Source organism: Rissa tridactyla, chromosome 1, assembly GCF_028500815.1.
Source record: "Rissa tridactyla isolate bRisTri1 chromosome 1, bRisTri1.patW.cur.20221130, whole genome shotgun sequence".
Taxonomy (NCBI): Eukaryota; Metazoa; Chordata; class Aves; order Charadriiformes; family Laridae; genus Rissa; species Rissa tridactyla.
In genome coordinates, this window is record NC_071466.1 from 33,592,083 (window position 1) to 33,619,370 (window position 27,288).

A 27,288-nucleotide genomic window follows, 5' to 3' on the forward strand; every position below is an offset into this window, starting at 1 on the left:
TGGCAACTGTGTATTAGAACGGAGCTAGTAAAACAAAAACTAGTCAGGAAAACTAGTTCTAGAAGGTCAGTCAAACTTTCAGTGGAAAATGTTTACAGTTTTCTTTTAACTTTTACTTGTAATTTGTATGTGTAAGTTTCATTTGCATTAAGCTAACAAGTTTCCTGATACGGAGGAGCCTTTAACTGGCTATACAATAGTCATGCAGGATTAGTTTGGCTAAAAAAAAAAAATAGTCTATTCACCGTAAGTCTTATAATGCTCATTTAAAGACTTGCCTACTACACTGGAAAATTTTTAAAGGGGGGAAAAAAAAGAGACTTTTTGGTGCGCTAACTACTTCGCACTGTCTCCATAGGTGGACACCATCACTGCATTTTACGAAGGCAGTAAGCCACCTAGCAGAAGCAGTCCTACCGCGACTTATAAGCAATCTGAGCAGGCAGCTACTGAAAGGTAGCTGAGAAGGTCAAAGTTGCCAGCCCTGCTTTCTTTGTACTTACTTCCCTATAGACTTAAGGAGTTGAATCAAGTGAAGTCTTTTAATAGATTCTTTTGCTTGGCAGGAATCTAATCTAAAAATACAAAATTGGAATCTTCCTACATTTTTGTCGCATTCACTAGCCATGGTAATTATTGCAATATCATATTTAATAAAGGGGTTTCCATTCAAGGACTTCAAACTGCTTTTAACAATTAAGATGGCCTCGTATCCCAGTGAGGAAGTTAAGGAGCTCTTACATGGAGGGAAGCTAAAGCACAGAGTCGTAGAAAACTTTGCCAGGATTGGAACAGAAAATCTGTGGCACAGCCAGAAATAGACTTCCTGGCCCCCAGCCCTAAGTCTCAACCACAATAAATTCCTTCCTGTACATACACACGCTTAAAGAGAAACTCTAGTAAATAGACTAGAAATGCTTCAGAAGTCATCACTAACCGATGAAAGTGATTGGATATATAATAAATAACATTTGGGACAAAGAAAACACTGTCCCGACAGGGTTTGTCTCCACTGCAACAGATAGCACAAGTCCTTTTGCATAACCATGCTTACCCAAAGTGAGAACAAATACCTTTACCATGATACAGTCGTGATTCTACAAGCAGTAACGTCGGTTTAGGTATAGAAAAATGGAACTGCACATGGTGCTGGGTGCATCTCTGACAGCCTTCATTTAACAGTGCATACTCTGGCTCTGGAAGCACTGTAAGAATCTATTACGTCGTTAATGTTGAAGTTGTTTTCTTCCTCTAAAGTAAGTAAGTAAGAGCTTTTAGCAGTAGCACCTGAGCCAGACTAAATGCAGTACACAAGGCAAGTTCAAAATTAATTTCACCTTTGAATTCTGTTCGATTCCAGCACTGAAGACTAAGGTAACACCAGAGGAACACAAAACACTAGACAAAACAACTCCAAAGGCTTGGAAAGCCTTCCAATATTTGTTTTATTTCAGTGAAATATTTCTTTACTACTCAACCCGGACTTCTGAATTTAAGGGATCCTGCCCCTGTATTCTATATGAAAGCAAGTCTCCAACTCTATGACACATGGGAGTAAGAAGAAGCAGCAACTGTTGGTGGCAGTGTCCTACTGCTGCTCTACTAGCACACTGCTAGGGTTTAGAAGGACTTCTCCTCTTGACGCCCTGTTCAACGCTGGAAGAGGTTTCCCCACACACATCCAAGATTGCTCAAGAGTGTAAAGAGTCATAGACGCCCAAACTCCGGTATCTAAACTCATAGAAGCAGAGCTAAGTGGTAACCAACTGAAGGAACATACAAAATCTGTTCACTGCTGAAGTGAGAGATGATTTCAATCATCTCATCAGCTCCCAGCTTTACGGAGCCCACACTCCCTCTCCCTTCGATGACCTCTTCAAGAGCCACAGGAAGCCTGTTGACGGAAACGCAGTCTTTGCTCATCTCGCATTAGCGACAAATGACAGGTCCTAACTGATTCCCGTCTCTGATGCAGACAGACTTACATACGCATCTCCCCACAGCATTGTTTCCTTTGGAGGAAAAAACCTAAAAAACCTTCATAATACAGGGCCCTCCCTGCAGCTGCTTCCTCCTGCCTACCCTCCTCCTCATCCCAAAGGAAAATTTGCCCGTGGTGAAAGAGCATAAGCAAGGTCATTACCACGTCAATTCTTCCACCATAATAACTAATCAACTTTTTTGTTATTTTTTTAAAGCATTGGGGCTTACTGAAGGCTTTTCCAAATCTAGCGGCACAGAGCCCAACATCTTGAAGTGTGATCCAAGGGAAGGAAAGCGCATGATGAAGTTTTCTCCCCGCTTGCGCTGGAGCTTGGCCAGAAGGGAGGCTGCTCTCAACTCCCGCAGCACAATAATGCAGGTTCTTCAGCTCGGAGAAGCTCACACAAATTAGAACACTGCTTCATAATAGTCAGCCACATCTAATTTAAGAAATGGGGGATGCAATTCACCTTTGCCAATTCACATTTTTAAACTAAAATGAGTCAGGACTGCCCGCTCACTCATACACCTCCTCACTGAAACGCAATACGAAGTAAAAACCTGTCAACTTGGTGTTTTCAAATCTCCTGCAGGTGGAGAAACCCTGTGGCTGAATGCTATTTCTGGAAGCATACCAATATCACTTAGTTCTTCAATTAGTGTAAGATGCACGTACTGCTCTGCACTAAAACAGCACGGGGCAATAGAAAGTCCCAAAGACAGCAGAAGCAGATACCCTAGCCCCTAAAATCCAGCTCTGAGTAGTGCCCATGTTGGTAACAGGAGCAATAACACGAGCCAGAGCAGGGCAGGGGCTCTGATGGACGAACTGAAGGGTGAGGATGCACCTTCATGTCTGCTCTGGAACACCTTTACCATGGCAAAATGGACAGTGCCCCTGGTCAGACATGCCCGCCCTTTCTCTGTGCACCCACACGTTCGCCCAAGCAGGACATCAAGTACTGATGAGTAAGAGAGCCCTACTCACTTCCATTCATTTCCCTCTCTTAACATGAAATATTGCTCCAGGTTTTGACATGTGACATTAGATTTCTGTACTTCAGGGATTTTTCATTCCAGTAACTGAGCCTGCCCCACAGAGTTTCCCTGTACAAACAAAGCCGGAGCAGGAAAACCAAGCTCCAAGCTCCCACGAACTCAGGGACTCTTGCAGGAAAACTCCCCTTTCACCATGAAAGGCTGCTGGGAATAGAAACAAAATTCAACCACATGTGATGACTGCTTTTGTAAGGAAAGCCAGGTAAGGCGGCCTTATGCTAAGGTACAAGTTAAGTTGGACACACAAGAGACTCTGCCAAGCTCACATTTTCATTTCTTGCTGAGAAGTGGAAAATGTGCTACGCTTTTACGGTTAAGTATGAATTTCAAAAATAGTCAAAAAGGTTTCTTGTGGTTATAGCCTGTTGAAGTGAAACTGCTTGATTTCACACCAAAAATCAAGGTGAAAGAGTTTCACAGAAGAAACTTACCAAGACAACTTGAAATAAAATAAGCAAGACCCATTTTTGCATGTTTCTGAATTTTGTCTGACATACCCTACATTAAGAAACTATGCCAAAACCCTGTGAAGTGCTATTATTTACTCTCCTTTACAGCAGACTAGAAAGGTTTTGCCCAGAGCCTTGCTTAGGTACAACTGATTAAAATCTCGTTCAAAAGAACCATGCCACCCAGCCAGATATGAAGAGATTTGTTATTCTAAGACTTCGAAATAGACTGGTTTTGATGCCAGAAGTGAGTCTATCCAAGCTGTTGTTAAATAAATGAGACTGTCTAAACTGAGACTTATCTCATATCTGCCCCTAAAGGCAATAAGAGCTGCTTTTTTTATATTTACTTAACAATTTAATTAGTTACAACATGTTTTCGGTTCATTAAATCAGTGACTAATGGGAGTGTTCTGTGCATGTGTGATAACTGGCCCCTTTTAAATTATCAGAAACAGTTGCATAGCACAGTATTTATTTTGGTATATTCATTCTGTGCTTACAGATTGAAGAAAATGCTTTCTGTATCACTAAACAAAAAAAAAAAAGCTTTTTTTTTTTTTTTTTTTTTAAAAAGAACCATCTTTCTGATTAGAAAGAGAGCTTGGGATAGGCTTTCTAATAGGGAACAAGTTAAAAATTTCTCCTCCCACTGCAACACATCTCAATCCTGGGACTATCCAAGAGCAACCCACAAATTCACAATCTTTATGCCTCTCTCTTTCAATAATTATTTGGTGAAATTATTTAATTGCCTGTCAATATTACTTTGTCCCTCCTGAGGTTTGTACTGATGTATTGAGGGAAACGAGATAGAGCTACTCAGCTGATTTCTGGTGATTAGTGTTATCTATCACAACGAAAGATATCTGTTAAAAAAAAATTGTAACATTAGTACAATCCTCCATAAAACACAAAATCCCACAATTACTGCTATCTCCAAAAAAAACCCCAGGAGTTTTAAGGCAGGGGAGTTATTCAGACACCAGAAAGTCTCCTCTTTAACTGAAGAAAAAGGTCTTGCGGTGAAGCTTTCGGCCTCCAACACCGTTGGCAAAGGACCTTTCAGGGCGCAGGGAAAGAGTTAACCGGAGGCTGCAGCTGCAGCACTCTGCTGGTGCCCGTTTGCACGCCTGCAAGGTACAGTCCCAGCAGACACATTATCAGATTAGGGGAAGGCAAACAAACCGAAATGAAACCATTCTCCAGCCAGTCCGGCCTCTTCTTCCTGTGATGTCACGCTACTAATTACCCGAGTTTTCTCCTCTCCTCTCCAGAAGGAGCCGGGTTGGCGAGAGGCTGCCGGGGCGCAGGACGCCAGGGCTGTGCTCGGCAGGAACAAACACGCTCTGGAATTTGGTTTCTGCCCTCGCAAGCAGCTCCTTTCCTGCCCCGTGGGGCGAGCCAGCCAGCAGAAGAGCCGAAAAAACCCTCATTTTACAGAAAGAAGGCTGAGGGAGAAATGCAAGTGCCGACACTTTGCGGCGTCCGGCATACGTTCCCAGTAAATTCGGATGGACCAGACTTCACCGTCGTGATCTGCAGCCAAGAATAAGGCAGAAAGTTCTATACCAGCTCCATCAAATCGAGGAGGGGGGGAAAATGGAACTGAGCGAGCTTTGGGATGACCTCATCTGCCACAAATGATATGGTTTTTGACTTTGGAAGACTCGCTGTGCGATTACAAATAGCACTTGGAAGAGAAAAGTGACCTGCCGGAGATGTACTCCCCTGCTACAGAGCTGCTGTTTCTTCTCTGAAGCTTTACACATGCAACAAACTTAGCAAAGCACACAGTTCAAATACATCCGCAAGTTCTTCTGGAAGTTAAAAAAAAGTTGCAATAAAAATACCAGAGAAACCTCCAAATCACAGGAATTTTAAATATACCATTATAATGGTAAGCTCTAATTGTTCCACTGAGGACTCCTTTAAATATACTTTATATGGGTGTATCTTTAGTATGGTGTTTGTTCTTGGCCTCATAGCAAACTGTGTTGCTATCTACATTTTTACTTGCACGTTAAAAGTGCGCAATGAGACTACAACTTACATGCTTAATTTGGCAATATCGGATCTGCTTTTCGTGTTTACGTTACCCTTCAGGATTTATTACTTTGTAGCAAGAAACTGGCCATTTGGAGACATTCTTTGCAAGATTTCTGTCACCCTCTTTTACACAAACATGTATGGGAGCATTTTATTTCTGACTTGCATAAGCGTAGATCGCTTTTTAGCTATAGTACACCCCTTTCGATCTAAGACTCTCCGAACAAAAAGGAACGCAAAAATTGTCTGTGTTGCAGTATGGATAACTGTGTTAGCAGGCAGCACCCCAGCAAGCTTTTTCCAGTCTACAAACCTCCGTAACAATACTGAACAGAGATCGTGCTTTGAAAACTTTTCGGAGGACACATGGAAAACCTACCTATCCCGGATTGTTATCTTCATTGAAATAGTTGGATTTTTTATTCCACTCATCTTGAACGTGACCTGCTCTACTATGGTCTTACGGACTTTGAATAAGCCGCTTACTTTAAGTCGGAATAAATTAAGCAAGAAAAAGGTACTCAAAATGATTTTCGTCCATTTGGTGATATTCTGCTTCTGCTTTGTGCCTTATAACATTACCTTAATACTTTATTCCCTTATGAGAACGCAGACCTGGATTAATTGTTCAGTGGTAACTGCAGTCAGGACTATGTACCCCATCACCCTGTGCATCGCTGTTTCAAACTGCTGTTTTGACCCTATAGTCTATTACTTTACATCGGATACAATTCAAAATTCCATAAAAAAGAACCGGTCCACGAGACCACGGGACATCAGATTCTCTGAAAGATCAGTTTCAGAAAACTTCATTCAACACAGCCTTCAGACTGTAAAAATGAAAATATTTGACAGTGACTCTACAATATAAACTGTAGTAAAATACTACTGGGACTAAACTGGAATTAGAAGCCTGCACATTTCTTCAGCTGTGGAAATATATTCTGATATGTAAATGTTACGCTTCCTTCACATCAGAAAAGTTTATTATAAGACTGTAAAAGCGTTAAGCATAATAGTACATGGAAAAAGTATTTTAAGAATTTACGTCAAATGTCTGTTTTGACAGGTTGTGTGTTTGAAATGAACTTTTGGTTTCGGATTAGGTTAACCGAAGTCCAAAATCTGTCTGTCAAGTAAAAAACAAATGAAAGAGAGTTGGTGGTTTTTTTTCCTGAAGTTCAAACAATTGCTCTTTTTTCATAATGATAAAGGTTTCCAAGTTACTAAGAACGGGGGTGAAACTACCTGGTTTACACTGCAGGATCCAGTTGCTGAGGAAAATAGCATCATATTGATCATATCACCTCAGCTCCTGTGCCTGCTCTGGAGTTCCCTCTTCTCTCTCGGTCTTACTCCTCCCTCCCGTCTTCCTCCCTGCACCTTCCTTCTTAGGGACCATTTTGTTCATAGGAGGCTCCAAGAACTTAATTTCTCCCAGGTTTATCTGATAAAATGTATGCTCTCTTCACAAGCCTGGCCCCCATAAAGCAATTAAATCTTCTGGTAGTTTAGGGCATCTGGAAACAACTCAGACAAACTGGTTTTTCTTCTCACCTCTGTCTCAGATGTCTGTGTAATTATAACAAAATAACCTGATGACTTAAGTTAGTGGTTTTGGTACAGTACCACTTTATTAAACCCTTTTGTGAGAAGTTCTTCAGCTCGACATGACTTTTGAGCAAAATAACATCCTCCAAATAAGGTAATTCAATCTCAAAGTAGTGGTTTCTTAGAAAAACATGACCTGTGCTAACTAGAAATTACCATGTGTATCAACCCAGATATTTCTTCTAGGAAACTATTTGGTGTCCCATAAAGAAATTCAAGACAGTAATTTTTAGAGTGGAACTTCCTCTCAACCTTTGAGTTCTAGAAATATTTTTAACATGGGCATTTAAAATTTCAAATGCTATTTTCCTGCAAACTTGATAAAGTATAAGAATAAACTACTTGGGGCTACATGCTGGCAAAATTAATCGAGACACTTTGAAAAGTCCAAGCCATGTAAAAGGAGAAAACTACATCTATTACTGTTACAAACAGGAATATACAGACAAAAGTGCTTTAAAACTTCCTGCTATGTATGTTTCACAGCTACTAGAACACTGTGTACATTTTCCTCCAAGTTAACTTAACATCGCTGTAAAATTAAATAAATATTTAAAAGGTAAAAGTAGTAAGTGTCAGTTTTTCCTCCCCAAATAAACAATGCAGTAAAGAGTAAGAACGGAGTTAAAACGAATTTACACTTTAGATTTAGGGCAGTCAGTTGCAACACAGATATAGCATTGAGGCATTTTTACTTCAGGGCAGTATACGGAAGCACAAATCAATGTTGGAGAAAATGCGTATCGAGCTGTCAGAGTATATGATATGTTATCTGACTGAGTTTTACTTCCTTTTACAAAGCTTTTGCTTAATTGTTATAAATCAACTGTGCATTGCCTACTGCTACTGGGAAACCGAGTTACTCAAAGACTGCTAGAAACCAAGGCACATTGAATTATAAGTTTAACAGTATTTTAAATTTTTATCCACACAACTTATGAAAGGAAAATTCAAATAGTATGAGCTTAAGCTACAAAGATGGCATAGATATAAATGTCTGCATAAGATACGAAAACAGGCAGTTATCTTCATTGGGAATCCTAAACTTCCGATTCATATTTGACTTCAGAAAAAAATGCACAAAACCCCCAGCATGAGTAGAAATTCTGTACATTTTCTGTATGCCACCGACAACTCCAAAATTCAAAAGCCAGATATGCATCTCTGTCTCGATGCATCTCTCTATAAAAAGCCTGTTTAATATTAGACTCCCTCCAAAGACTTTGAGACAAAAGCCCTTGATGTCACTGCTGGGCAATGTTTCCAGGCTACTACTGTCCCCAAGCTTGGCAAAGCTGTTACTCGGTTTAGTGACAACTTGTTCAGCAACGCCTCAGCCTTACAGCCTTTTTTTTTTTTGGCCTTGCACTCACTCTCCAGGGCAGCAGCCTCTTGTTTTTCACGACAGCATAGTGCAGCACAATACAAGAGCTTTCCGACCAGTTAACAGCTTGGTATCTCGAAACTGTTTGAGGAAGCTTTATATTTTTTATTAAACATACTTCACTTATTCCACAGGAAAAAAAAAAGCCACAAACAAAAAACGCAACCAAACAAAAAATCAAACCCAAAAATGCAACAGCTGTAATTCAGAGAATCTGACCATTACTTGAGAAATTCCTGATCTGCCTGATTCAGAAGCCAGGGAGTGAACCTGTACCTCCCACAACACGCTGATATAAAGCCAAGCTACCAGCTTTTCAGGACTGGATGAGGTTTTCTCCACCTTTTCTGGTTCTGCAACACGATTATCCTGGAGAGCTGTGGATGGAGCAATGTTTTCACTGGTACATTCCTGAATAGCTGCACTCCTTCCCTCTGCTCCTGCTGCCTTTGATACCAGCTCTTCTCTCCCTCTGGTAAGAGGTTATGCCAAAATTTAAATCTAGATGAGGAGTTATGCTCCTAAGTCACTCATCTCAAATAAAAAAGGCTTATATTGTCAGAGCTCCCGAGTATCTGAATGCGTTGTATCCAGTACTTCCTGAAAGTTCATTATTTTTAATCATGCGCCCATGCTGGGGCAGGAGGTGGGGGGGGAGCGTGGGGGTGGGGGGTGTGGAGGGGTGGGAGTTCAGTTTTAGGATCAAAACTTAGAAATTTGTTCTTTGTAGTCTGTTTTCTTCATCTACAGAGTACAGACACCATAAAAATAAAAGCAGTGAAAGTTTAGTTGATTCCAAGCATTTTTTTTTTTAACCTGAACCAAGGTAGGCAGCCATTGATAACTAGATAATTAACCAGCAGTTTCAAAAGACAAGGAAAAAGAATCAAACTTTCTATCAACACCTCTCATTTACATCAACATACCATTACTTTAAAAGCAAAAGATTTCCCATTTTATACTTCTAAAATTAATCTTGAAATTTTAATTTCTGGCTTTCTCAGGAACCGAATGCAAATTAAAATTTGTTTTACTCTGTATATATCTCTTTGACATTTAAAGAAATACCAATACCAAGTCAAATACATCTTTATACTTTTCATCTAGAAATATTTTTTAAAAACCCATAGATAATACTTTAGGCAGGTAAGAAATCCTGAGCTGGAATTAACCTCTGAACTTTTTATTTCTTAAGAAAGTAACCTCAGTCGCAGAAATGCAAAGATTGAAAGAGAGCTCATGAGATCAGGTAGAAGATATGAATGGCTGTACTGTATCAGACCCCAAACATTCAGCTAATCTACAATCCTGCCTCAAACAGTGGCCAAGGCTGGAGGCCTGGGGAAGAAGATAACAGTAGGAGAGGCATACGAGGCTTTCTCTCGTCCAAGTGCTGTCCCACTTCACTAGTTGTATCTCGGGATTTTCTGGGTCAGATGTGTTTGTGTTTTCAGCAACACTAAAAATTTTTCTTCTGTGAGCTTCTCCTGTCTCCCTTTGAACTCATGCAAACTTTTTAACATCCCCAGCATTCTGCAATAAAAAGTTCACAGTGTGTGTGTAGGGGGAACAAATTTAAAAATAAAAAAACCAAACCTCCTTTTGTTTCAAATCCACTAGTTTCATTACTGCCTCCTCATTTCTTTTGGAAGAGGCAAGGACCACTTGATTGCCATTCAGCCTTTCCATATCACTCCTGATTATACCGCCTTCTGTCATCTCTCGCAAGTGAGAAAGTGATTTTCATTTGTAATTTCAACCACCGTCATCGCCAAAGATCATATTTTCAGAATTACATAAAGAATTTAGCTAAAATTACACAGCAAAGTTCCCTTTGAGACTGATAATTTTGAAAATCCAAGTTGAGCATCGTATCCTCTAGCATTATTTATTCTTCCAAGTTCTTTTCTAGGAGTTTTACCAACGAAGAGCAAGTTCATAATTTTTCAGCAGTAACTGTAATATTACAAGGTTCTTGCACCTGGGCAGACCTGTACATCCTGACAAGTTCCCTTTTTTGCTAGACTATTATAATTTGTACCTCAGGGTTACTGGCATTTGAGCATCACTGACAAAGTGAAAGAGGATGCATTTCAAAAACTAAAGCAAAATGTAAATCAGAATGGTTCTAAATCTAGAAGTTGTAAATGCCTGGACTGCATTTGTTATCCAATTATCAGCGTGCTCAAAAAAAATTGTATGAATACAACTGACAGTCACTGAATTAGCATGTTTTCAGAATGTACTCAATAGAGCTCATCCAGGATGAATGCAAATTCAGAAAGCCACGCTTGCACAGTCGAATACTTCTGCAAGAAGTTGGATGGAGAAGTCTGTTCTGATCCTCTAGTTCTGCTTTGACACCGAAGCCTTTCACATTTATCACCTTCCCCCCCATCCAGTTCCTGTTATACAACTGCTTATAGAGCAAGCCCGGTTTTCCCGTAAGAAAACTGAATTTAAAATTAAAATGAACAAAAAGCACCCTGCACACATCATCTGGTCTTCTATAAAACCTACTGTTTTGTTGGAAAACTAAAAATTCCAGAACTGGGAATTTAGATTTATAATTATTTTTTCCATTTAAGAAGTAGTCCTTCCAGTCTAGTTATCACAAGACTAAAAGCTGTCCTGCACTAAGAAGGAATAACTCTTCAACAGCTTAAACATGAGAATCAAACCACAAGCAACGACAGAGGCAGGCCTCTAACAGAGGAGCTCCTATCTTTTTATGAAGAGAGAAAAGAATACTTTTACACACACATAGCTTTAAGATTTGCCCTAACTCCCCCTTTTTTAAACAGTGAGTTCCTGCCCTAAATAAAAAAAATTCTTAAGTAACAATGCTACTAACAGGAGGCAGCTGAAATGAATGCCATTGTCTTGGGAATAATAAGTCTAGCTCACATGAAAACAACTGTGGCTACGCTAACTCTTCTGCTTTTCAGATGAATTCCGCAAAAAAATGCTGCTTTATGAAAGGAAGGCAATTGTACACATTAGCTGCAAGTCTTCACCCTTCTGTAAAATTATGCAACATTAGATCTACTAATTTTCAGACATTTGTCCTGGTAAGCATTTTCTAAAAGCAACTATTAATCTAATAAAAGATGAAGACGCTCCCAGTCACTAAGGAGGATTATTGGATTACAAGAAATTTACCGTTCATCACAGCATCAAGAACTACACTTGACTGAAGTTGGAAGCATCTACAATAAATTTTTGATGCTTTTATGAAGTAATGAAGAAGGTACACACAGCACTGCAGTTATTTTTAATGGAGAAATTTGCTAAGTATATAGCAAAACGTGGCAAAAAAAACCCTGAGAATACAGATGGTAAAGCAAGTACCAAAAAATCTGCCTTTTCAGCCCTAACAAAAATATCTTTCATTAATGAAACCAAATCAGAAAACTCTTTGTCTACTTGTTTACTTAAGTTACTGAACACTTTTTACGTGTGAAAGAAACCTTACCATATATACTGCATGCTCACATTGTGTTTCACATGCTCCTGTGGGTGCGCAAGTGTGGAAAAAAAAAAAAAAAAGAAAAGAAAAAATCAGCAGCTATTTCTGTCCAGATAAGATCTGCCAGTCCCTCTGAGCTGCTGGAAGGTGCAACAGGCACAGACAGAACATGCCAAGCACAGACTCTGTTCTGGGCAAGCTAACTCCTGAATGGAAAGGACAGGGTGATGACAGTTCAGGTACTTACCCAAGCCAAGTTCAGACTAGGTACAATCTTAACGGTGTGAGCCAGAAGTCTCTGCTCAGGGTTTCAGGAGAACATCACGCACACAGGTCCAGATGTTAGTGGCAAGGTGCCCAGCTGTACCATTGGCACTTACCACCTGCACCTAACCCATTCTGACATGCAAACCCAACCCAAATGAAGGGCTTCAGCAAAAACTAGAAGGATTGCTTTTCTGGAGGATGATGAACACTGTGTCCGCTCAACAGTTGTAAACAGGGGGCTCCTTATCCCTGACAAAGAGTTTTTGTTACTGAAAAGTTACTGTAAGACATACACTCAGTGATAAACAAACATAACTGAAATACCATACGTTTATACAGTATAGAAGCAGGTACAAAAGCACTTATCTGGCCTACAAAAAAAACACCCACCCAAAACAAAACCCATGCACTTATGCATGCAATAACTTAAAGAAAAAGCAGGAAGTAGAGAGACAAAAACTCACTTCCAATGACATACAATTTGGCAGTTTGACAAGATACTGTTATCCCCTTAAAAGCTTGAAAATTGAACATATATCTGGAAAAAAAACACTCCACATTAGAATGTTTGTTTGGCACTTACTTTGCTTCCTAACAGGCATTAATTCTATCTTCCACAAAAAAGTTAACTATGGAATGGCTCAAGTAACACAGCAATAAGGATAGAAAGAGCAATAAAAGCTTACGACAGTTATTCAGGACTGTGGTGCAGATAAAATAAGCAAGACCAAAAAAAAACCCAAAACAAAACAAAACTTCATTCTACCCATTTCACCAGTTTTGCTTCACTACAAAGATTTACAAAACTACAAAGTTAGAGAGCACAATCCCATCCAAGGAAGAAGCAGCAGGGATACAGCTGCAGAATGTAACCCAAGCACTATTTGCTTTTGTATTTAAGGAGACAGCCACATCAAATTTGCCCCAGTTCAGCAAAATTGTACAAAATTAAAGTACTGCAGGTACATCTCCCTGAATTCTAATATATTTTTTTCCCCTTATGGGCAACCTTTAAACATTCTTACAAAGTATTTGCAATGCAGATATTGCAATGCTGCGGGATGAAAAGCGGAAGTTCAAGCTACCTAGAAATAGAACAGGACTAAAATGAGAGTCCTGTAGCTGCGGTATGACCACCAAAACACTGGACAACATAAAGACTGAGAAGCAAGGATTCCCAGAAAACCATTTCACTGTTTTTTGTTAAAAGTGTTACTAATAATCAGAGCAGCCTCAAGGGACAAAAAGACTAAAAAAGTATATCACGTTAACCAAGTCTTATTTCTGTGGCTAGCTCTGTACTTGGGACCAGTGCAGACACAGGCAAAATATTTTTATACTGCAGCAACAGAGCTGCAAGCTCCACTGAGCCCAGGCTATAAAACCTGTGCTGTTTATTACAGCTCTAAATCTATAGCCAGCGAGGTCATGACGCATCCTCTGCTTCTGTAGCTACACTGGTAACCGTACATGACCTCCGCATGAACAGAAACCACAACAGTGACAACAGGAGAGATACATAGCACAAGTCGACACCTGAAACAAGACTAGGCTTACTTAAATGACTACTTCTTGCTAATGTCCCCTTAATGCTGAAAGGAAGGTGGAAACACGGTTACGAAAACTAATATTAAGCATATGATTCACTTCTAACCTTAACAGCCATTATACATCTAGTTTTGGTTTGTCATTGAGACAGATGTTCTCTACAGTCAGTGGAGAGAAGCACCTTCAGAAAGTGAATAATCCCATTGTAAAACACCCGTTTAAGATAAATAGAATTAATTGCTTTCTGGAAATGCAGCTCTGTCTCAAGTATAGAGGGAGCCCAAATACCTAAGTTACAGAAGTCTAACAATGTAGGACTCATATCCCCCTAGTAAGAGAAACTGCGCACTTTAAAGCAGTAGATGAAGTAGAGAGAAACTTAAATCCTTAATCAAGAATGGCATCCAAATTTCACAGAATGAAAACTCCACATAGTTGGTGTGTCTTCGGTAATCCCTTTGGTCGTGTTTGTACTTGAATCAAAACAGCATCTTAAGGGTTGGGCTGACTCAGTATACCTGCAACCGATAAATCCATTAATACTGTGCTAACGTAACCAGTATCTTACAACCCTAGCGAGTGTTTTGTACGGTTAGTGAGTGCCTACCAAGGAGTGAACGCGCTGCCAACACAGACAAAAGCAGGAAACACAGGACCTCAGCTTTAAGTGCTCTGGTTTCTCTTCCAGTAGCCTAGAGGATTTGCTCAGATGGTAACACCCAAGCATGAATAACAGCTTGAGTCATCTTCACGATAAAAAGGAGAGGCAGGGAAGATTTTCAAAGTGATGGTGCAGACAGTGAAGACTATCATTTGGTATTCTTCCTGTTTTTTCAATTTGCCTTCAGCTGTTAAGGCAGATAAAAGTTCCAAGCCTCAAAAAGCACAGTACAATTTCTATAAAAGGAAACTCTCCAGGAGTGCTAGAAAGGCATGGAAGAAACACTCTTACATATTTTATTTATGCATTTATTAAAAAGTGTGCGTGTGTGTGTGTGCATACATGCTCAAACTAAAAGAGCATATAAACATATATATGCATATTTATGTGATACTATATGGTATATTCACAAATACCCAAAAAGCAACCATTTTACAGACTTCTAAGAATGCACCTTTAAGATAAAGGCAAAATCACAGAAGGCTTTCCACAGCTGTGACAACTGAAGTGTCAGAGCTAATTCATGACCTTAAAAAGAAACCCCAATAAGCACATGCAGCAGAACCAGTACGGTCCTTTAGCACTATCATGCCAAGCAGCGGTGGTGGCAGTGACCTCCCTCTCATCACACACGCTTCTGGAACACGCTCATGATGCAAGCAGAAATATATTTAGTATGTACAGACAGAAAACCTCAAATCAATTCTCAGTTCCTTCTTTAAGGTTAAAGCTGCACCCTCCTAACGTAACATTTTCAAAAGGAGCATGGCGAGCACGTGAAATGGCATAGTTCGGTGACCCTTAGCACACTTTTCCTCCCTGTAAGAAAAACCCTAAAAAAATGCCACGTTAGAAATCATTGTCCACAGCAACCTCCACGCTGAGACAGGATACTAGGTGCCTAAAATCCAGGAGATCACAGGAGATGGGGGATGTCTGCAATTCCTGAGGTGCCTGTCTTTACACCAGTGAAGTTCCCCAGGTGGTTCATATCTTGCCAGTGAGCATGCCTGCAAACGTCATCATTCTGGATAAGCCGAGCATTTTTTTGTGCCTAAGGCTGTCCCTCATTTACAAATTAGGTATTCCTATATCTAAGGAAAGGCAAAATTTAGTAGGCATGAAAGGAGTATGTCTGACATACACTAGCTTTTCTAAGAGAAACCAGATGCCGTGCAGAAACACGTACAACTCCTGGAGCCTAGGGGAGAGACGGCGAGGGAACGCGTGACTCATCTGCCAGCGCTGAAGTCACTCGTGGTTGAACTCGCGACTACATCTGTAGTCAGTAACACAACAAGCCGTGGCCTGTCCTAAGGCCTTGAGGGCAAGTGGCAAAGCACAGCTTGCACCCACACAGCTAGATGTTCTCCACTTCTAATCCATACCAGCAGTTGAAAATAGTCCCTGAGCTACATCATGCCCCAACTCTTGCCTAGGCATTGTCCAGAAGAGTGCTGACGAATGCCAAAACATGCCAGGGAACACATTACCAACGAAACACCACCTATGACTGTAGGGCAATAGTCAAGCCCAAACTGTTGTCCCTATGAGGCTAGTAGTACAGAGGCAGCCCCAAAACCCAGTCCTTGCCACCTGGCCTTACTTGGCTGCCTATCAACAAAGTTTTAGAGTCACTCTTCTAATACAACAGTAAACAATTTATCCAGTAACCTATTGTATAAAGTGCTGACAGTATGACCATTCCTACTTCTTCCATAGTCATAGAATCATTCGGGTTAGAAGGGACCTTAAAGATCACCTAGTTCCAAACCCCGTACCATGGGCAGGGACACCTCCCACTAGACCAGGTTGCTCAAAGCCCCATCCAACCTGGTCTTAAACTGGTCTTCCAGTTTTAAAAGGAATGACTTAAGACATCGAAATCAAAGAGAGGACTTAAAACTACATGTAGAGTTAGACACCTACCTCCAGAAGAGGTGCAGCACTTTAGACACAAACCTAATAGAAAACATTACTGAGAAAGATACATACCACAAGAAAAGATACTAACTGCCATTCCTAGATGCTGAATTCCTTCTTACAAGGAGCACAGAAACCTCATTTGAAATTGTACACTGCATCCAAGGAAACGGGCCCTAAGCTCTCAAGTACAGTGAGCTTCACAATAACTGTGTCCTTGTACAATCAAAGACTAGGAGGCCGCAGAGTTAAGCTTCTACTATATCAAAGTACTAAGAAGTACTTGCTTACCTGTAACTTCTTACAGCTTCACCCTGACCTGGATTTGTCTAACATTTTTTAAGCACATCTTACATATACCTATTTAATATTTTTCTCCTTACTTCACAATCAAAGTAGGTCTGCTGTTATCCCATCTCAGTGAGTTTGTCATATTAATGCAATAAAATATATTCTTTGGAAATACATGGTTTTCCTCAGGAAGGCATTTCTGCCACAATGAGCTGCATAATTTAAAACCAACAGAAGTCTTTGGTGTTGGATGAGATATCCGAGTATAAACATTAACTACATAGTTAGTTGAGAAATACTTATTGCAAACATTATGTTAAATCAATGATATGTGATAAAACTACTGTAGATTTCATTGCAAATTGACAATAGAAACTGCAGAGAAGAAGCAGATGATAAAGAAGCAGCATTATGTAGCACAGTTTAGGCAATGCTACATGGAAGAAGTTATAAATAAAGCGAAGCACACTTGCCTACTTCTGATCATATTTTAACCATTAAGAGAAGTAACCTTGTAGAGCCATCTTTGTCTTGCATCGGTCGTTAAAACTCTAAACCACATTACAACTCTAAATCACAACACATTTCAATACTGGTGTTCCTTCTTCCTTTGAAAAATATAAACACCAATTAGGACAGCAAGTGTTAAAGAGCAACACAGCTAAGGAAGGCTACAGTGTCAACAGCTGTAGTGCAATGCGGCTTTGGTTCAACATCTGTTTGTCCCTCACAAACACACACACACACAAACCCCAGTTGAAGCTAGCAGACCAAATCAAACTGCAAATGAACTCCCTTTAGCCTGACACAATGCAAAAGCTACCAGGGAACTTTTAAAACTGCAGTCCTACGAGGAATATCCCTTGGACTTCTAGTGCTCCTCTGGATGAGTTCACAAGTTAACAACAGAATATTTTGCCATCTGTAGAGCTAACCAGGTAAGCATGGCTGTGTTTCTTTCTCTAGCCTGCCTTACCGGGCTGGCATGAATTATCTTATCTCTGGACAAGGTTGCGGTTGGTCTGCAACTCCAATGCAGAAGAACAAGACCCTTTCACTATCCCACCACTGGGCAGCTAAAGCTTGAGGAAGCAAAAGGGTTTCACACATCTCATCTCTGGCCCACCAAAGGCTGGCTTGCAGAAAAAGAATTTTGCAGCATTGCCCAAACTATTTTAAGTAGGCCAAATGTGATGATTTAGAACATGTGTAAGCTCCATGCTCTTCACCTACTGTACATGTGAAAAGGCATTTGCAGGAAGCACATTCTCTAAGCAGCAGTATGAAAGAAAGCTAATACCAGCCTGTTCCTCCCGGTTCACAGCTTATGGGCAGAATGCAAGCTGAGAGGCAGGGAAACACAAATGTATTGCTTTGCAGATACAGATAACAAAGACGGATAACTCCATAGGTGTTTACTTTCTTGAATGACACAGGAAAAAAAAAAAAATCCAAAAACCAAGCAAACAAACCAACCCCCCAAAAAACCCATAAAACAAAACAAACCCAAACCCAAGTCACACTGTTCCCAGAAACAAAGGCATTTCAGATATTATAGATGTTTCATTTTCAAAGTTGATCATGAGAATTGATAGACTTTGTATTCAATTTGCTTGCGCTGAAAACCTGCTCTTTCCTGCTTCTTCCTAGCTGTAGCAAGCAGTCACACTTGAGTCAAAGATGTGAGATGGCAGCTGATAGGGCTTTCTCTGAGGGAAATTCAGACGTTCTGGAATTCGTTCACACAACCTTAATTGAGATATTCAAAACAATTACTTTTTTGGCTGGCCACGAGAGAGATCAATTTGACAAAATTATGAAAAAGGCTGAGCGTGAACTCCCAGGCTGGCAGGTAACAAGCTACCCTCATTTCATAGGAAACAGATTTTAACTATGCCAGGGTTTAAATCACATTGATATAAATATGGTAAAAATGAATCAAAGGCTACAGGCACCTTTATTTTTGAGTCTAAAGTAATTTCGATTCCCTTTAAATAAAGTTACAAAATTAAAATAGTCTGCAAAATACTGCGGTGACATGAAGCATAAATGTTCTATAGTAAAGAAAGAACATCGTGCAGTATATTTCTATTTTGCCAACAAAAATTATGCAGCATTATTACCATATTCTAAACTGACCTCCACACAATCTGCACCTGAAAGCATCATAATCTCACTGGCAGATAATATCCGAGTAGATAAAAGGGGATTCTTTCTTCAGGGTTCAATAAGGATTTAAGGAAAAGGAAGTATTTTCCACATGATTTAATTAGTATGGACACATGCCCCTTTTCAAAATTAAGAATTATTGGGAAGAAACCAACATTTTTCCACCCTTTATTTTGTCTGGCTATGCTTTTTCTGTTAAAAGAAAGGATGACCTAGAAAAGTTCTATCTCCTGCCTAAAGTACAGATGACTAAATCAGCTAGCTATGCAAAAGCAATAAACATATTCACAATGACTAGCAAAGCAGTGATATATTATCTTCAAATACCGGTAAGAAACAGAATCCTTCACATTCATTCGATACAGCTTCCAAAGTCAGATAAAGGTCAGATGCATTTAAGATTTTCTTTCTTCAGAGAAATCATGCAAGGCTTTTTCCCCCTCACAAAAGCTCTGTGACAAGTAAAACTACCATAAATTCAAGCTATTCTGTATTCAATTGCTCGGTCCCTTTAAATCTCGTATTGAAGTCTTGCTTCCTAAAGCAGTCAGGAGAATGAGAAAAGACTGGATAAATACGGATCTGACTTTCCAAAGAGCAGACAAGCCTTGTATGGAAATGTACTACCTGTGGGGGAAGGTAAGAACTGAACAAAAATACACGGCAAATAATTGGGGGAAATCAGAGTTGCATTATGCAAATATTTGTAAATACATATTTTTCAAATCTTTTCTATTTACCAAGCTCAGTTTTTCTTTTTTTTGCATAAGAGTTACTCATTCCATGCTTCTCTTCATTTTAACACTTTTCAAAAAAAAAAAATTCTCTAGCTGTATTAGGAAACTTGAACCTTCTTGAGATTCTTTTTTTTTTTTTTTAATTATCAGCAATTTGTTTAAAATTAACCCAAAGCAATCACTTATGGTGAGATAGTCTGTATGACTAAGCAGAAGTCATCTGGCTTTTCTCTCCTGCTTTATCGAGTGTTTGGAGGTAAGTTTACTAGTACGAACTACACTCTCTAATTGCCTACCCCTTCTTGAGGGAATTACTAATTAAGCAGACACTTTGTAAATCTTGTACACAATGACATGCTGACAATATCCAAGTAGTGAGAAAACATCCAGGTGAGGAACTGCAAAGCAATATGGTAAACTACTCCTTTGTTCACTAGTTGAACCTTTCTGGACCTCAACAGCCTTGCAAGTCAGCCATGGAAGCATTTTCTCCTGTTGCTAATAGGTTCCACTTTTTAGACTAAACCAGCCAATGTTTAGGTGTGAAGTACAGGCGGATTTTCTGCACAAGAGGACTCATGGCTTTACATTTCTACATGCAGCCTTACAACATATGGGCCTCAGGTCCTTCACTGCAGCGACCCAGAGACTCAGCAAGAAATTTTAGCACAGATAATGCCCCAACCCTGGAAATATTCAAGGTCAGGTTGGACAAGGCTGAGCAACCTGATCTAGTTGAAGATGTCTGTGCTTATTGCAGGGGAGGTTAGACTAGATGACCTTTAAAGTTCCTTTCCAACCCAAACCATTCTATGATAACGTTTCACTACTTCTTATCTCCTGAGCCACTCCTATGCAGCCTGCTGCTCACGAGCCGCAGCCTTTCCTTTATGGGCAGCTGGAGGAGACAACGGAGGCCAGTGCAGAATCACAGCGTGCCTGTACACAGGCTCCAACTGCCCATAGCTGACTGCCACCGCTTCCCTCAGCTTTTGAGGAAACCCTGCTGTGCCCTCCAGTGACAAACCTCTGGAGACTGCAGACTGTCCTGCGCTTGGAGAGATCCAGGAGAGACATGACACACAGGTCAATGAAGCAGAAGGGCCCTTGGATATGTGTACTGCACATCTCTCTTTATCCCCTCCACTGTGCTCCACTCCACATATACTGGCACTACATGATCGCTGTATGTCCCTTCCAACTTAACTATTCCATTCTATTAACATTCAAATCAGCTATAAGCGCCACCTCAAACCAGTACCAAACATATACCTCTGGCAATTCAAGACAGATTCAATACATTAAAATACATTCAAACAGAACACTCAGAAAACTTCCAATAATCCTGTGCTTGCTGTTGACATTAACATTTATTTCACAGAAGCTTGCAACTACACCTGTCATCTTTAAAGACACAACGCTTTGCATTTCCCAGTCCAAAAGCCCAAGTCCAAATCAGATTATCTGCAGGCAGTGCTGGAATTACTGGGTAGAAACCGATACATACGACTTATTGCTGATCAGTAAGCTGACTTCAAACTGGTTTGCAGAAGGTATCAGGAGCCTCTATTTCCTTGTAGAGCGTCAAACTTGGGTATCTGTACCTCTGCCTTTTGTCCTCAATGTTACATTTCTTAAATAAGCGCTTTTCACAAGCCTGCAAGCTTCTTAAAATACTGCCTACCTCTTGAGACACTGCCTGATTTTCCCTGTTTCTGTATGCTGTGGTAAAAGGCTCTCAGCCTCAAGTGCTTTCAGGCAGTCTTATTCAAAAGAACGGCAAAACCATGAAGAAATTTATACAGCAATGGAAAGGCCACGTGCGTTTCCCAAGACACCAAACAAACATGGAAAGGCATTACAGAGGGAAAGATTTACACTCTGGTAGAGCAGCTACAGCACTGCACCAGAAATCCTGGGGCACAGAGTGCCAATGCGATGAGCGTGGAGCTGGATACAGAACTCTTGGCTCCCCCAATGGAAAGGTCACCTTCACAACAGGGCATATTCAGGGCCTGACATGTGCCCATGGAGCATGTTGGCAAAGGAAATCAAGTGGCAAGGGCTAGTTGGCACAAGGTGGTCCACCAGGTTCAGTCTGAAGCATGGCAACTGCTTCCATACATCCCCGGGGCCAGCGTGCTTCTCCCGAGCTAGAAAACCGAATATGGATGGGGCTCTCACTGCTCAGGAGCAGCAGCGTTCCCTGAATCCAGGAGTATAACCCCAGAATCTGGTAAAATATCACTCATACTAGAAAACTGCTGGCTTTTCACTCTGAAGTCATACACATACCAAGCGCAGATTACCCTGAAAAGAAAACTTGCTTCATGATTAAACTATCCCATTAGCTACGGCATACTATGTTTTTTAAACTTCCCAGAACTGTAAGATACGACATGGGTTCTTCAGCAGTTACTTTACGTCTCTCTGGTTAAAATAAGAAGTCTTTATAGTCTCCTGTTTTGTGGCATTAATAGCATACCTCTGGTTTATAAGTAAGATAAATATAAAGAAACAATGTTTGATTTACTGAGATCCAGCCTAAAAAAATCCAATGCAAACTCCCAGCACTTTATTTTAATGGCATCCAAAAATACTAAAGTGACTGAAGTGCAAATGACAATGTGAATCAATATTTTAAGTACCATTAGCAAACACATCAGATGCACAGAACTAAGGTCCTATTGCCAAGTGGGAAGAGCAACTGGATAAAAATTAACTTACAAATAAAGCATAGAATTTATTACCTTGTCTTTGGCACCAAAATACTGTTTAAGGGTATTACCGTTAAGATTCATGCCAGACTAGTAAAGTGATGCTGGCTTACAATCACATAAATCAGCAGAGCTATGTTAACTTCTTCCTCTGATATACTCTTTTTTTCAAAACCTGAAGACACGCCAAAACTAATCTCATTTTGCTCTTGTAATTTATTTTGCTAGAACTAAGTCTCAGCAAGACCACAAACTTATTTTATAGAGTTGGGTGCGATTTCCCTTTTCTAGATATGCATGTTACACAAGGACAAATACTACTTTAAAGCATTACTTACAGATTGCCAAGCAAGAGACTCCATAATTCGATGTTCACAGCGTTCTAGATGCTTTATCATTTCCCTTGTTAGGCTTGGCTCCGCTTTAATAAAGCTTTCAATCACCTTGTAGAAGTCAAAAGCTTTTAAATCAAATACACTGAGAATCCATGGGAAGGACAAGTCTGTTTCAGCGCTGGTACCATCACTTTGTGAAGCATTTCCTGCGGGCAAAAAGGACTAAAATTATCAGGAGTATTACATTCTTTCATTTCTGATGATTTTGCCTTTTCCTATTTGTTGAATCATTGCTAGTTCAGAAATTTCAGTGAGTGCTTTTTTTTTTTGGCTATTTACTGTATTTTACGTATTAGAAAAAATGGCAATAATTATCAATAAATAACAACGCTATTTAGGATTTTAGATTCAACTTACTGCCGTATGTAGCCATGACAACCTCAACAGCACATGCCAGAAGAGATGTGTGGAAGACATTATCATTCAGAAGTTTGCTAAGGAGAAAGAAAGTAATTAATACTTATCCTAACACTAAAACAGCAGACTTCGATAACAAGTTAGGGACACATACCTGAAATTCTGCACTGAGAGGCGCTCTTCCTCCTGAAATATATAAACCAAACTTGTGAATATTCTTAGTACTTATAAATGCAATGCCAGTACTAAGCTATCAGTACTAAACTTACCGACTTGAGCATAGACTCCATTACTCTGTAATACAGACGTACTCCAAGTTTGTATCTCTGTTAGAAAAGAAGAAATTCAACAATATTAGAAGAAGTTTTAACAGACCACAACAGGCAGACTCTCATGTTTTAATGGTTCAGAACATTTCCATTTTTAGAAGAGCCACTATAAAGAAGTCACTGTCCCTAGTTCCATTCGCTAATAGCAATGGAGAGGCCTCAAAGGCTACTAAGGTTTGGGACTACCCCAACCATATGAAGACTTAATCAAGGGTTTATGCTCATTTACAGCTAACAGGACTGACAAACAGGAGCCTGTCAAGTACAAACTTGGTTTGACTTGTTTTCCAAAATCCTAGATGAAAGCACAGCTGGCCTACTAGGAAGTGAGTCGTCTTTTGCAGTTTTAAGTTAAGTTACCTTAATGAATGCAAATACATGTTTCACTAAATGTATTTTGCCCAGCAATTTTCCCATTCTTCATTAAAGTATTTCCAACATATTTCCACCCAGCTTCTATTGCTCCTTATACATTGAGAACAATTTGTTGAATATTATCTTTACAGTGCTTTAGAAAAAAATACCTGTCCATCCCTTAAGCCGAAAAGAATATTGCTACTTTTTACCATTATTGATCTATGCTGAAGGAGGACAGTCAGTAAGTCAAGTCTCACATTAGCTGCTACCAGCAGAGTTCAAATGAGTAATACTCAACAAGAATGCTAGCTACCTGTGAGCCAATTTCAGCACATCCTTGTCCAACTGCTTCAGCAAATTTCTTTTTGAAGATGTGGCCAAGACTTTCCACTCTTCTCAGGATACTATCCGTAGGGTTCACTGTGCAATTCTAATAAAGTACAGGAAAGAGGGCAGGGGAAGGAAAGGCAAAGAAAGGACATTTTACTTCAAAAAAAATGTTGATGATTTAATCACATTTGTCCTGCTTCGCTTTGTAACATCTCTCGGTCAGCACATCAACATAAACAGAAGCGGAGTATTTAAAAAACAAGACAGAATCATTGTATACCCTCAACAGTTTCCAGTAACTACAACTTCATGTCTGACATGCAAGTAACTGCAACTAACCCAACTAATATGTGAATAGTAACATCAACGTTAGTGTCTTTAAAGTTAGAAATATGCTTAAGTTGCTGAATGTGGACATGAGATCTTCTGAGTACATCCTCCTTCTCTTCTTTGTCTCCCTTTTATATCCCCTTATTTTTCCATCTGATACATACATAAATAAATCTTAATATTTAATGCAGTAAGAAAAAGATTTAAGAACTTATAAGGTTCCGGTACACATGAGTTAGATAGATAGAAGTGCTTTCTAAAATGAGTTATTACATTTAAGCCATCCTAATTAAAATGTACTTCTTCAAAAAATGGTAGTTAATAAAGGAGTTCCTCAAAACACATTCATCAGATCTATAGTTACATATTTTACTTGAGTGATAATTCCAAGAATCTTTCACAAATCTTCCTTCTAGTCACTTACATTGAAATATACGATGAGAGTATCCGAAGGTTTATCAGTTGCTGAGTTTAAAATCATAATCAATTGCTGAATGTTATTCATTGCAGCTCTAGAGAAATACAGTAAAATGCATAATAAACATTACAGTTGGCTTGACAGTTTCAAAAAAATGAACAGCAATTCTACAAACAAACAAAAAAATTATTATTTTAGTTCTCACACCAGTTATCAAACAACCTGCTGGGAAAAACTGTTGTACTGTGTTAACCACTGTGAATTCTAATAATCTAATTTATCTAATCATCTGATTATTAGAATTATTAGAATCCATAATAAATAACCAAAAGAACATAAATTAAGTAATAAACACTAACAAGGACTATTAAAAGCAACAAAATGGTGGAACTGCAATCCTTGTACGTGAAAATATTCCAGTTAAATCAAGGAAATCCCAGATGCCTTGAAAAACTCACATTTTTCATAGCCAGAGCTGTCAACATTTCTATTGGCAACAGCATGAGAAAAGAGAGTCTTCTCCCTGGATCTGAATCCAAAAGTTACATTAAAACTTAAGTTCTAACTTTAATTCCAATTCCTTCTATTTCCAATAGAAAGGCTCCAATTTCTGCAATCCTTATTCTACCTGCTGTATCTGTAGCTAAGTTAGAAGGATCTTAAATATAAAATCTTCTTAACTTTTGAAGTATTATGGGTGGGGAAAAGCATGCAGGTATTAAAGAAATTTTCCAGTGTTCTGTATTGTCTAAATGAATAACATTTTATTAACTTGGACGTACTGAAGTATGCCTCCACGTACAATCTTACTGGCATTACCTTACAGTTACAGAGTACAAAAAAAAGCCCCCCCAAAAAAATGACTGACATTAAAACTATTTGTATCTCTACTTAATGCCTAGAATTTTCTCGATGAACAGATTCAAAACCACAAGTAATGTCCACTCATTCACATCCAATATCTTAATGCAGTAAACTACTAAAGCTAGCCCAAGTAATAGCAGTATTTCAGAAAAGCTGTAATAATTTAAAGAATTAAGAATACAATGAAGACAAATGCATAGGATCCTGTTGTTTATTCCACAAAGCTAAATGTTTTGTTAGGGTGAGTGTATATCTCTCTGTAGAAAGCATTTTTCAGTTTTTCTTCTAGAACTGAAATCCTGACAACAAACATTTTTCATGACTTCTAGAAAGATCATTATTTTAAGATAACAGAATATGGCCTCTTCTCAAATAGCATGTATTATCCAGGAGGTGACTGAAGTATCTACAGGTGGGAAAATAAGAACAATAATGATCTTGTCATACAGGACAAGAAGATATGTGCATGAGCTAGCATCCAAACAGCCCCCATTTCCAACTTTGGGGGATATCATGTATTGTTGTGCCTTTATTATTTGCACATACATACAGAACTAGTAATATATGCAGTAAGTCCATAAGCGTTAACGTGGCCTGGCTTTTTATTTTTTCAAACATATTTCAAGTTGTGTATTAAGCAACAGCATTAAGTTTCTATTCATTCAGAAAGGCTAGTGTATTCATTTCTCTCCTACCATCTAAGAAGCAGTTTGATTCTTCCGGTGGTATTGTACTTTCTGAATTTGTCATTGTGGGTTTCGGTGGTTTTTTGGCTTGTTTGTTTTAAATTTCTGTGCTATTTAAATACAATTTGGCTCATATCACTCAGAAAAATAAGTGGAGAAAGAAGAAAAATATGTTCAATCATTACAACTGTAATAGTGCAAAGATGGTCGTGTTTTTTTTAATCTACTTTTTAGAGGGTTTTGATAAAAATCACGTCTGACAAAACTCTACTAGTAATAAGGAAAAGTATAAGGACAGTGGAAAAGACTTAAATGAAAACACACAACCCATTCTCATTATGCTCTGAACTAGTACTTACACCCATTTTATCTACTGCTTCCTATATAAACGAACAGATAGAAATCCACCGATGAAACTTATTAGATTCTCACCAATTTCAGGGGGTTTTAGAGCTTTCTGCCTATGTCCAGAAAGAAAACCTTATAAGAAGATTAAAAGTAATAAGTAGAGTGCTTTTAATATAACCTGTACGGCGTTCTACTTAATTCAGGGAGACTTAAAGAGACACTGTCCACTCTATGCTGATGCTCAAAGTTTTACTGCCATCTAGCGACAGTTCTATGGCTTTAGGAAAAACTGTTACTACAGCCCAAATCACTGCTGGTGAGTAAGTCCTCACTTGAACTGCCTTAAATGGCATCAGTTTTGCAAAAGTCAGAGAAAAACCCAAGTGTGGATGGAGAGAATCTAAATATCTCACTAGACCTCCTCTCAAGATCAAAGTTGGTTTAGCACATTTCAAATTTTTAGCAACGCAGAAACTTGGTATTCCTGGACTTATTTTTAAATAAGACTTCCACGTCAAGAACTTCAGTGAAGCATCTTTCACAGTGTTAGAGGGCTT

At 39.2% G+C, this 27,288-nt stretch overlaps 2 protein-coding genes across 12 annotated transcripts in view; one reads left to right on the plus strand and one right to left on the minus strand.

Annotated features, from left to right (window-relative positions):
• RB1 (RB transcriptional corepressor 1) overlaps positions 1–27,288 on the minus strand; it is an 82,542-nt gene that overhangs the window by 26,242 nt on the left and 29,012 nt on the right. For 3 of the 11 annotated variants that reach the window (XM_054188828.1, XM_054188826.1, XM_054188829.1), the window contains 6 exons: positions 24,840–24,927; positions 24,069–24,185; positions 23,339–23,395; positions 23,224–23,255; positions 23,070–23,146; positions 22,656–22,858 (listed from right to left, as the gene is read on the minus strand). In XM_054188828.1, coding sequence (XP_054044803.1) covers positions 22,656–22,858; positions 23,070–23,146; positions 23,224–23,255; positions 23,339–23,395; positions 24,069–24,185; positions 24,840–24,927 — 574 coding nt within the window. Of the gene's footprint in view, positions 1–6,788; positions 8,369–9,368; positions 10,069–10,089; positions 12,049–12,498; positions 12,521–18,419; positions 18,444–20,690; positions 21,911–22,655; positions 22,859–23,069; positions 23,147–23,223; positions 23,256–23,338; positions 23,396–24,068; positions 24,186–24,839; positions 24,928–25,291; positions 25,363–27,288 lie in introns of those variants that run through there. The other 8 variants (XM_054188831.1, XM_054188836.1, XM_054188832.1 and 5 more) reach the window with 8 other exon arrangements.
• Positions 4,672–6,697, plus strand: LPAR6 (lysophosphatidic acid receptor 6). The gene is given in 2 exon segments (XM_054188847.1): positions 4,672–6,265; positions 6,268–6,697. Coding segments are annotated over 2 exon segments (939 nt in total). The 5' UTR covers positions 4,672–5,388; the 3' UTR covers positions 6,330–6,697.